Raw genomic sequence first — 12,542 nt, 5'->3', positions numbered from 1 at the left:
CTACACATACATACGTACTTTTCATTCCATTTCGACCACGCATGTTACRCTTCCTTCCCTTGGTAGAGAGCAAACTTTATTATATCGTAAGTGGTTTATCTTCAGTTTACGCACCATGACAAAAACAACCAAACCAAAAGATTGTTTCTTATCACTACGTCCTCTGTGGGAATTAATTCATCAGAAACTAACAGAACGTTGTCAGTTGAGTATGACAAGCTTGACGTCCGACAAAAATTTAAAAAGCAACTACACTTGCACTTGTAAGCATATGAAAAGCTTTTTATTTGCCAGACTGTRAAACTAAAGCACTGATTAAGTCGCCAGTATGAGCGCTGCTACTGATTGCTGTCCGAACTGATAGCCTTAATTAGACTGACACAAAAGCATTGCAATCAGTGCAAAAACGCGCTTGCAACGAAACGGTTTTGCGACAAGAACAAATCCAATAATTTATCGAGTAACCCGAACAACATTTCAAATCACTTGAATTAAGTCGTAAAGGATTTGGTTTGACAATAAAATTGCCTGTTGAAGAGTGTATTCGAGATGCGCTTACTTCCGTCGGTGGCGTTGCTGCTGTTGGCGGTCGCGTTAAACACTGCGGTACCGCTGCCTGTCAAGGATAAGGACGACTCCACTTCTCTTTCAGTTGAAGAAGTTGACGCGAATGAYGCAGRATCGGACGAGACACTRGAAGATACGAAGTTACTTGAAAAGCGTTCCGCTGACTCAATACCCGACGTAGACTTGTGCAAACACCACAAACACAATAAAGATAGTAACGAATTTGTTAGTGAAGATGCTTACGAGCGTTATTATCAACTTGAAAAATCTTATAATAGTGAACTTCGAAGGAAGCGTCAGCAAATTGACAAGAAAGGCTCATCACAAGAGGATTCCTCCGAGTTGGCAGTCAGTGATGTKTTAGCATCGGAATTACGTAGAAAACGCAAAGCTGCCGATAGTACATCTGAGGAGGATTCATCCGAAGAGAAGGCCAAGTCAGGAGGGCCCGCAAAAAGCGAGCAAATCGCTAAAAGTTCAGACGGAGCGCGCAGAAAGCGAAAATCTGACGATAGTTCATCTGAAGAAGATTCATCTGAGGAGAAAGGTAGGCCAGGTGCAAGTGGCGCGAGTGATACCGAAGGAGCTAAAGGCGCAGACRGAGCTCGTAGGAAACGAAAAACCGATCATAGTTCATCAGAAGAAGATTCGTCTATAGATTCATTAGAAGAAGAATCGACTACAAATACTATTTCATCAGAAGAGGAATCGGTCACAAATTCTATTTTATCAGAAGAAGATTCATCCGAGGAAAAAGTCAAGCCAGGTGCGAGTGATGGCCATGGTCCAATAGGATCAGATGGAGCGCGTCGAAAACGCAAAACTGACGATAGTTCATCAGAAGAGGACTCTTCCGAGGAAAAAGGTAAAAAAGGTGCACCGGGTGCTAGCGGTGGYGACGGAGAAAAGGGATCAGATGGAGCGCGTCGAAAACGCAAAACTGACGATAGTTCTTCAGAAGAAGATTCATCCGAGGAGAAAGGTAAAGCAGGTGCACCAGGTGTCAACGGTAGCGAAGGAGCTAAAGGTTCAGACGGAGCTCGTAGGAAACGCAAAGCTGATGATAGCTCATCAGAAGAAGATTCATCCGAGGAGAAGGGGAAAGAAGGTGCATCGAGTGCAGGTATCAAAGGTTCTGAAGGCGCTCGTCGAAAACGCGAAGTTGATGATAGCTTTTCTGTAGCAGATTCGACTAAAAATTCATCAGAAGAGGAATCGACTACAKACACCGTTTCAGCAGAAGAAGAATCGACCAAAAATTTCATTTCATCAGAAGAAGATTCATCCGAGGAGAAAGTTAAGCCAGGTGCGGGCGACGGCCATGGTCCAATAGGATCAGATGGAGCGCGTCGAAAACGCAAAACTGACGATAGTTCATCAGAAGAAGATTCATCCGAGGAAAAAGGCAAAAAAGGTGCACCGGGTGAAAGTGGTGGTAAAGGCGCCAGAGGTTCAGACGGAGATCGTAGGAAACGAAAAACTGACGACAGCTCATCARAAGAAGATTCATCCAAAGAAAAAGCTAAAGCAAAAGTTAGTGGAGCAAACAAGCTGGACATTCGGCGTTTAAAACGAAAAGGAGACAAGAAAATTGAACCTAAGAGTAATGAAGATTTGAACGACGTGCTGAACTTCAGTTTGAACTCCGAAGAAAACAGAGAGTCCAATGAAGTATTGGAATTAGAAAAGGATTCCTCATTAGAAGATTACGTGCAGGGATGTGAAGTAATGGATGCGAATTCGGATGAAGCCAACGAAACGACCTATATTGAAGACAGACGTAAACGATCATTAGAGAGTGTAGAGCAAACTRAAATCGCAAAAGGATCAGGAGAGAGTTCCAAACAAAGTGCAGAAGACAACACAAGTGAAGAAAATGATGCAGTAGCTGATAGTGCAGACGATTCCCAACAAATTTCGAACGAGCGCCCAAATRGTAAACAAGGAATTCCTAAGGCCGAATCTGAAGAAAGCGAGGAAGATGACTAGGTTTTCACCGAGATGTGTTAAACAACTTGGGAGCGAGCGACTGAGCCACTACCCAAATGATTTACTGCGCCTTAAAAATAATATACAACAATTTGATGCTGTATTCTTTAAGTTTCGTGTTAATATGTCTTTAAATAATAAATTATGTACATATGTTATTAAACTAATTTGTTGTACTACAAAAACGAACATAACAGATAATTTGCAGTTTGTTTATATTAACCTTTGTTATGTTGTTGCAAAAACTGTTGTATAAATATCTCAACGCGCATGGAGGCTTCTTATCAGCGCTGCCGGCAATTGTCGGCTTGACTAAATGCGCGAGTTCCAACTGACTCGGAGCTTCGCCTAGTTACACTTGTACTACTTGTACATATGTATGTATTCACGCCTTAGGGTTATCTTTGCTTGCTCGTATTGCTTGTAGACGCCCGCCAACAGTTGATTCTGAGGCATTTTCTTGCTGAACCATGAGTTTGGTTGCTGTTGCTTTTGTTGATAACCACCACTGGTCACGTCAGTTGGTAAGCGTTAAATATTTAATCCAAGTGACATGGTGACGGGCTTTTGAGCGGTACGGCTCTTTGGGCCAATAAACAATAATGAATTAAAAGACTATTAATACTTGTATGTTGTTGTCAACGGCGGAGCGACGCTCTCACTTACTTTTGCGGTTTTACAGTCTTGTGACTCATAATGGCTACCCTAGTGTCGTTTGCTATCAACAAAATATTTTTTGTAATTTTTTCAGATTGCGATGGAGTATTTATTATTCGGCAAATGTGTGCCGGGTGCACTGATTTCTTTTTTTTTACATACAAAAAACAAAATGCCAAATAAATGTAATTGCGATTTCTTGGAAATTATGTTAGATAAGGCAATTTCGTAAACAAAATATTAGCGTTGCTGTTTAAGAATATGTTGTACTAGTGAAGTAAGAATTAATGAAATCTATGATGTTAATTAACTGCCACTTCTGTTTTTTACAGTTCATTACGGTAAAGACTCATATTATTCTTCGTCTTCTTTATTGGCTTAAACACCGCTTACATGGTTATAGCCGAGTTAACAATAGCGCGGCAGTCGTTTTTCCTTTTCGCAAGGTGGCGCTAATTGGAAATTCCAATCGAAGCCAGGTCCTTCTCCGAGTGGTATATCCAACGGAGTTGCGGTCTTCCTCTTCGTCTGTTTCCTCTGGCGGGTTCTGCATTGAATAATTTTAGAGCTGGARTGTTTTTGTCCATTTGGACGACATGACCTAGACAGTGTCTTTTAATTCGCTGATCTACATATGTCAATGTCATCGTATGTCTCATACAGCTCATCGTTTCATAAAATGGGATRTGGGTCGTGGCCAATGCGAACCTTTCTCTCTTAAACTTTTAACGYTGACTCATCAGATGTTGTCATCCGTCCATGTCTCTGCACCATATAGCAGGACGGGAATAATGACTGACTTATAGAGTTTGGTCTTTTGTGGCCTTTGTGGCTGTGCCAGTGATCCGTTTACGCCCATCTAAGAGCTCCACCTTACTTTTAGCCAAGGAAAATGTGTACCAAGTATTATCAAGATATCTTAATTTGTACTCTCGTTACAGCTTGCACAGGCGGCTGGACAGACATGCAGTAACCCGAATTTGAACTCATCTTTTCATCATCAWCATTTATATATGTATATGTATATAACTATATAAAGGGTGATCCATCCCCACAGAAAGTTCAAACTTAGTGGAGAACGTTTGTTATCATTCGWAAGAATTTTTTTRACATTTATTTTTTTGAAGTTTATCWMTTTCAAATGTGGGTCGTGGCTACGTCTCACATCTTCCATCCRTTTAATCCAATTTCCGATGACTGGTACGAGCATATCGACTGGTAACTGGCGAAGGACACGCATGATAGTTACATATCCGCTAAGCCTGGAAAACTTCCAATCTCTGATTGAGCTGACTTGTAGATATGTATGTGTTTGAACATTGTCTCGATATATGTAAGTGTATGCTTACAAGGCACGCCTTATGTTAGTTAGGTAGGTAAAGTGGCTGTCTCATGACGCACCTAAGTGTTCAGAAGGCCCATTGTGTTACCAACGGAACTGAAGTCTCCTCAATCTATTGGCTCTTCTTGGAACCATCCCGTCCTKTTGATGACGCTCCTCCGAGACGTCGTCTAGAAACCCTCGACCAATAGTTGCGAATATTTTCCTATATAAAATATTACAATCTCATAGATGATGTTTGGCAGTTTTCTTTTCTTCTACAACAGTCGGTATAAGGTGTTTCTAGCTTATTGGTATGTCTGCATTTTTCACAGTGATCTGCTACTCCCTACTAGAGTTCTTAGAGTATGCCATTCCTTTGAAATTTTCATAGTTCGCATGTGCGCCATATATATCATTCATACGTACTGTCGGACTTACTCCACCGAGACTCAGCTAAACTTTTAACATATTTGTCTATAAAATATCTTCAAGTTGTCAGAAGGAAGAAAGTTATCTTTTTTCTTAACTTTAATTATAGGATGGTGTCCGTTCTGACTAGTTCATCCGCTTCAAAGTTCCTTGGGATATCACTATGTCCTGGAATGCAGGTTTATCGTGAAATATGACACTAAGTTATACAAAACCTTAATAGACTTTAGTAATCTCAAAGCCGCATGTTTACCTGTATGTCTGTATATATATATCTGTATATTCCTTGTTGTGAGCACACTCCTTGTCAGAACAAGAAGTCTTTCYTTAATTGCTGTGATCTCCGCTTGGAACTAGTGCAGTGGTCTTGTAGAAAGAAGGAGATTTTCGTATCTAGTTAAGCAGAGAAGATATCTTCTCCCACACTGTTTTTTAGTTTGGAGCCATATATATGCTTAGCTCTACGTCCTTCTACCTCGCTTCTTTCCCACTCTTCTTTGGCAGGGAAGGCAATATTGGAGAACGGAGTTAGATGTCCTTTATTCAAATACTTTACTTATGCGTTCTTCTCACTTTTGTATGTTGAAGAAGCTACATGATTTCAGGAAAAGTTCTTCAACCTATATATATATACTATACTTATATATAATATGTGGAATATATGTACTTATTTACGTAAATAAACAGACTTTTTATACATTAACCGTTTATATAAATTATATTATTAATATTAACTGATTTGTTTGGGTTATAAATCAATCTTATCAACTCATCTTAATAAATATATTGCAAGTAAGAAATCTGTCTAAAAAGTTGATAGCAGTTACTTTAAGAGAGCAAATTTTGAAAATATTTAATTTGTCTTATCAGTTTGAAATATACTATATATAACATAATTCGTTTCCGTAAAATAAAATCGTATAATTACAGTATCACAAAATCCATATATATAATATTAACGGGTGATCCAGTAGAACTACTCTCTATAGCCTTTGTTTTGACTGATCACGTGTGAGTCATGTCAAGATGTCATGTTATTTTTGTTCAGTATTTTTTGGMATTTCAACAKGGAAAGATTTACGCCTGAACAACGTTTACAAAACGTTCAACTTTATTACGAAAATATACATTCTAGAAAAAARGGGYTTCGTGCGCTTCGCTCAACTTGTGGTCAATATAATCGGCCTGATGATCATATTATATATTTCGCAAAACCATCAMCCATCTTGAGAGTCAGCATTCATTATTAGATAATATTAGACCACRYCCAGKACGAAGAAARTATTGCAGTCGAAGCTGAGAGTGTWCACGATAATCTTGAKAGTSGATTCGACGTCGTTCGCAGCAACTCGGACGAATGGAACGACTTTACGCATTTTATGTTTAGATCTTAAACTGAAAGCATACAAAATGCAGGTTGTGCAAGAACTGTAGCTGCTCGATCTGCCCAAGCGACAACGCATCGCTCGACGGATCGATGTTTGTTTTGAAAACCTGCGTGCTGTAATCATAGAGCGCTTCTGTGCTTCATTATGTGACTTCTTTGCTTCACTTCAAAAATTTATTTAACAAGTTTCAAGCTGGTCGCTTTTAGATGAGCCACTCTTATGTGCTCCAAAAACGGCCACAAGCAGGATAACATGACAATAGTCCATTATCTCATTTTGGTAGACCGTTGATCAAAAGTGTGTGAATTAGCTGGGGTAGTAATTATCCCAAAAGACTTATCTTGCGTGAATTTTTCGATATGATAAAGTTTTCTGTGTATGACACCTCTGCATAGCAGTCTTTGGTGATACAGCGTACTTCACCCGGTGAAGCAGTTTAAATCTGTCGTTTAAGTGGGAATGGTGTTAACCACTATTTATAAGATGAGATCATCAGATATTTGATGTAGAGAAGAAGAGCTACAAGGCTGTTCTCTATCGAATTATTGGCCCAACCAGACATCGGATTGCAGAAGAAACGGTMCCAATTGGCGAATTACTTTCAGATTCGGCAATTTCTTTTTGTTTCTAACGATGAAAAAGTCAGTCGTCGATAGAAAGTTGAGTGAATATAACAATTGTGCAGATTCTGCTTGGGTGGCATGGAGGCAGTTAATTAGCGTCAAAGTTATCTGACAGCACGAGCGGGAAAAACCCTGTTTCAAAGTTGTCGGACCATATGCAGAGGGGTATTAGATGCTTTCATAGAGAATATAAAGAGCTGAGTGGAGATATTCTCGAACTTTTTGTGTGCAAGACAGTAATTCGAGTCGAATGAGGAGGCTAGTTAGTTGAAAAATTGCTGGTTAAATAATGTCTAGCTAGAAGGAGTCTACTTACTTACTTACGTACTCTTTGCATTTACTTAACCCCATTTTGAATTTAGGCGTTTTGTGAGCCAAAAAAATTTTTCTTTTATTTTTTCAAACTTAAACTAAAATTGATAACATCAGCGTGTGTTTGCAAACCAAGTACATATATACATATGTATAATTTTTGTCTGAAAACTTTTCTTATCTACTGTGCCAAAGAAAAATAATRTATAGCTGTGGTTACATATGCTCGCGTTCATTCACCGCATGCTGTTGAGAATTCTACGCAACATTGTATGCACTTGGAATCTAACGAAAATAAGCAACAATGAAGTATATACGCACACACACACACACACACCAACACATATTCCATACAAACTTATATTTATACAAATGTTTTATGCATACTACAATGTGCTTTGAATTGCCARCGGCAGCAGCTAGTAGCTAGCTTTCAGCCAAGCATTTGCGAGTAAACAAATTGATGGACCTATCCCAAAAGGCAAACCATTGGCCCTTGCGTGTTGTGTTCAGCCAAATTAGTCAGGCGAAAGCACAAGAATAGCTCGAAGCAAGCATAATAATGGAACGCCGAAATTGTGTTTGGACGCTAGAAGAGCGCGAGATGGCGCAACGGTATTGCATAAATAGATAGAAGAGAAATGTGGAAATGTTGTGGCGGAACGCGGTGTTTTTGTAAAGATGTTTGAATACATGTATAATGGGTGTTTTTTTTTAAGATTTGTGATTTTCAATGGTGCAATACCAATGTCGTATTTACCGAATAAGCTATTGCTGCTGTGGGGCAGAGTATCGAAGAAGAACCGAATGAATCCAAGTAGACCCATCTATTCGCCATCGCGCGCAATAATTGGAGATTGACCCATACACTTTTTGGAAGATTTTGCGGAAGGATTTTAGTTTGAGGTCTTAAAATATTATCAAACATGYCCCACTTTCTGTGAATGAGTCCAAAACGGCGTTGCCACAGACTCCGATTTTCACAATAAAATTTTGTTCAACCATGAGGCTCACTTTTTTTTAGATACCGTAATAAACAAATAAAAGGCATTGGGAGTGATGATAAGTAGATAGATTTAATAATGAAAGCTTTGCATTGCGACCTGTGGTATATTGTGCCCTCTACTTTATCACATATGGTCATAAAGGTTCAGCATTCTGAACAATTCCAGTAGCCTGCGACTGAGGTGATGTGATCCTTGTCCTCGCGTATGGAACCTAGGGTATAGAGTCTGCTTCTGCAAATTTTGGCGCAATCCAGAATCAGGTATTCTGGAGTTTCCTGTTCCATGTTGCCAAATTGGTAGTTTGCCCAAGAGACCATGAAGTGCCCTGTACAGGGCGCGACAAGTATAGTGTGGAACCCCACCACAATGTATAGTTCTGGCCCCATAATCCTGGACGGTACCACAGAGCCGGTTACTTCTTTGACCAGCTTTTATTGTCGGCTACCTCTTTATGCCCAGCACCCAGATTAGATACATATGTTGAAAACTGWTACTCGATTCAGTCTTCCTATACGCTCTTCCACTAAAAGCGATTTAACCTCATACGCTGAGATCATCTTTACTRCCGCTTGACTATCGCTAAGTGTAGCGATATGCTGGTTGCGATGGGTGCACACTGACTTATAGCAAGAAGGCTTGAAAAATGCTCGGAACGCGTCGCATTGGTCTCTAGGCTAGAATTTATTCGAACCATTTAACAAAGTTGGATTATTTTTTTGTGCGATTGTCGCTTTGGAAGAGAATATTCAGCGCGTTATTGCTTACYCACGGCTCCAATCGCTGTAAAAAATGATCGAAAATTGGGTCTCTAGGGTAGAATTCAGTCGAACCGGTGGCGGTTACTTGACTGAAGYAAGTTTTAAACAACAGCAAACCCTTATCTTCATAATAAAGCATTTTTGGTCATAACATTGAATTATATGYGTTTGGTTTTCTCTTGAAGACCACATTTCTGAAAAAACACCCTTTTCGGATATATATACATACTTATATGTATATAGTTTTTGTGTATGTTTTTATGTTTTGGTTTTTTATGAGCGCACGCGGGAATTAGTTGCCGCGTTAACAGAGCACACGTAGAAGATGATGAAGTCGTCGAAAGTGGCGCAAAGCCATTTGGCAACACAAACGCGCGCGCAAACACACAAACACATTACTGTTGGAGCCGATGAAGTAACAGCATAAATAAAATAACCAAAAAGCTATCTAAGCGAGCATTTGTTTGTATGTATGTGTGTGTGTGTGTTTGTGTATGTGATTAAGAACAACAAATTGACTGATGTGCTGCTCTTGTATTTATCTATTGCGGCAGTGGCGCAGCGCAGCATATGGTGGAGCTGCTACAAATTGCTGAAGTGAGCCATTTTCAGTTGGCGAATTGCAGTCGCGTGTGGCAGTGAAGTGGCAGCAGCGAAGTACAGAAATAAAATCAGCAATAAATGTTGTCGCATTTGTCAAGCAAATTAGTGGAAAAATGTAATATTTATATTGCGGCAGCAGCAAAAGCGTATTTGTTCTGTGTATTATGTGTCCGAAGGCGAAAAGAAATGCAAAAATCAAGATACATAACTTGCTATAAATCATTGATAAGCAATCGGCTCAAATTCGCACTGCATAAAATGTATTGTGCAACATAAGCGTAATTCATTATATAACACACAAGCTCCTTAAAAGAAACAGTGTAYAATTCAAAATGAMGGCGCATAAATAAACTAAATTAACACGACKACAATAAATATGTAAATGTATGGCTAGTATGCCGGTTGCAAGTGAAAATCACTCAAAATTCGTGTCCTCATATGAAGTGTGTTCTGCTGCTCGTTTGCATGAAAAATTGAGCACACTCATATTCGTTCAAAATCTACGAGTCATACACACGGTTGCATGTCGTAGTAGCGAGCAATTTGTTGGCAAGTTGCAACCACAACGCACATATATACATACATACATTGCACATATAAATAAATATTTACTTGGCACTTAAACGGTTTTTAGTAATTCAAAAATGTGTTGAGTACAACAACTTTGTGGCACTGACGCCACATGTGTTGACATAACGAATGGGGGCGAATACATAAATACATCCACAGGTGCATATACATATATACATACATGTATGCAGATATCGATGAATTTGATTGTGGAAAAAAAACAAAGGCTTAGATATTTTCTTCTTTATTGGCATAGACACCGCTTACCCGGTTAGAGCCGAGCTAACTACAGCGCGCCAGTYGTTATTCCTTCTCRCTATTTGGCGCCATTTGGAGACTCCAAGTGTAGCCAGGTCTTTYTSCACCTGATCTTTCCATCGAAGTGGAGGTCTTCCTCTACCTCTGCTTCTCAGACCCCTTTTGCTTTGCTTCCTSTCGGGAGAACGCAGAACTWACGGCGCGGTTGTTGAGGTTCAATGGTATYAATATCATCGKCATACGCCAGCAGCTGTACACTCTTATAGAAGATCATACCTGCTTGATTAAGTTCTGCAGCTCGAATAAGAGGACGTGTACAAAATTCAGATCGTTGTATCAAAAAATTAGAGAACAATACWCTTATTATAATTGTATTTATAGGTTCTCTGATGTTTCCTTGCAAACTATAAGCCAAATCGTTTATTACATATTTGGGACCTTAGTATAGCGAAAGTATTCAATGATGACTAGAGAATTGTTTCTCTTTCTGGGTTTCCATTTCAGTTCATTGTCTTGCTACTATAAGCCCTATTTTTTTTAGGTATTCCAAAGAATAGCATCCCATTGAGACTGTTTTCTACTTCCGAGACACCGTCTGTTTTGTTTGCAAACATTTCTGAACAGTGCTAGTGTACTACAGGACTTTATACATAAAGTACTTCATCTTGTTAGGAATGCAACATCTGATCCCAGCAATCGTTTTTGTAAGGCGTTGTCTCTCACATGAATATCCGATCTCTACGAAAAGATGGTTTAATATTGATAAAGTTGCTATGTTGAATAATAAAGTTGCTGACATCTAAGAGATGCCCGCATATAAAGCATTTTTAATGAGACCTACTTTACTACGTAGAAAACAAAATATTTCTTTTACACCTATAAGTTTAATAGCCTTCAACACGTAGTACACTAGTATTTGTGCTTCAAATACAATAAATCCACACATTTCGGTCTTGTACAATGAAGGAATGTTAAATAATATCAGATATCCAAGGAYCACGCTACAAACTGTAATGACAAAATTTGGTATTATTCAAGTTAGGAGATCCTTGATATTCCTTGGTATTCTCCATATCTGCYAATAAATGCCTCTGAGAAAACTTTTTCTACAAATAAAGAGGTGATCGTAGAAACTGAGACCTACGTACATACATACATTGTAGCAAAGGACAAACCGCGCTACAAAAATGATATCGAAAATCTGGAGGGCTAATCAAGGTCTCACCTTTGTTGAATAAAAATAATGAATTTTGCTAAAAAAAATTGGTTTACTATGGCTACGACTTACCATTTTTTAATTGCCCTGTTAGTAGAATGGTTTTTAGGGTAATATCTACTCTAAAGAGTCAGCAAACCTAATTATCATTTGTTCTATTTCGTATTAATCTTTAATATTATTTGGGGAAGTCATAAATCTGTCAACTGTTTCTGTCGTAGGCATAGAKTACATACACACGTAGTATGTGTGTGTGTATGTATGTAGTTATAGTCTGCAAACGAACAGCATAAGCGGAAGAGMGATTGATAGTGCTTTTACTTAGGCATAAAGCTCATACGATGTCATAAGCAATAAGTACTTTTGTAATTTCGAGGTTCCCTACTTTTTTAAGATGAATAAAAGAAACTTAACCCTTCGTTGTATGATTTAATTTCCGTGAGAATAAAAATTCTTTTTAATCAAATTTTTAATATGGTCTATTATAAGATGAGAAATTTGAAATTTTATGTTTGTCGTGTTTCTAGCAACAGAGTTACCTAACATTGCACATATGCAATACCATGCAGCAAATCTAATAAATTTACAAGGAGGTTACTGAATGGATTGCTCTTTTTTTTATTGAATACAAGTGGACAGAAGTAAACTCTTTTGTTTTTACAATAAATTGTTTTTTATTTTATACGAAATTTGTTGAAGCAATTTCTTGATTTGCTGAAACATAAATTAATTTCACGTTTTTGCACCTAACATAACTTCCGTCACAACTTGTAATTCTCAAGTGACTCGAGTGTCCACCCATGTTGGCCAGTGATCCATTTGGTTCAACCGTACTTCATTT

The 12,542-nt window shown here is 38.6% G+C and overlaps 2 protein-coding genes across 2 annotated transcripts in view; both read left to right on the top strand.

Moving 5' to 3' along the window:
• The first annotated feature begins 376 nt into the window (after window positions 1-376).
• On the top strand, window positions 377-2,757 carry LOC108978515 (collagen alpha-1(I) chain). Its single transcript, XM_018948852.1, has one exon. The coding sequence runs from the start codon at window positions 550-552 to the stop codon at window positions 2,554-2,556; it is 2,007 nt and encodes a 668-aa protein (XP_018804397.1). The 5' UTR covers window positions 377-549; the 3' UTR covers window positions 2,557-2,757.
• Window positions 2,758-9,791: 7,034 nt separating this feature from the next.
• The window catches only part of LOC108978496 (PDZ and LIM domain protein 7-like), a gene marked incomplete at its 3' end in the record, with an annotated part of 6,147 nt that continues 3,396 nt past the window's right edge, over window positions 9,792-12,542 (top strand). The window contains 1 exon segment of the mRNA XM_018948816.1: window positions 9,792-9,917.

The sequence above is a fragment of the Bactrocera latifrons genome, unplaced genomic scaffold (assembly GCF_001853355.1).
Source record: "Bactrocera latifrons isolate USDA-ARS-PBARC rearing strain unplaced genomic scaffold, ASM185335v1 scaffold_123, whole genome shotgun sequence".
NCBI lineage: Eukaryota > Metazoa > Arthropoda > Insecta > Diptera > Tephritidae > Bactrocera > Bactrocera latifrons.
The sequence above is the reverse complement of the archived record's forward strand: the minus strand, read 5'-3'. Positions and strand labels throughout refer to the sequence as shown.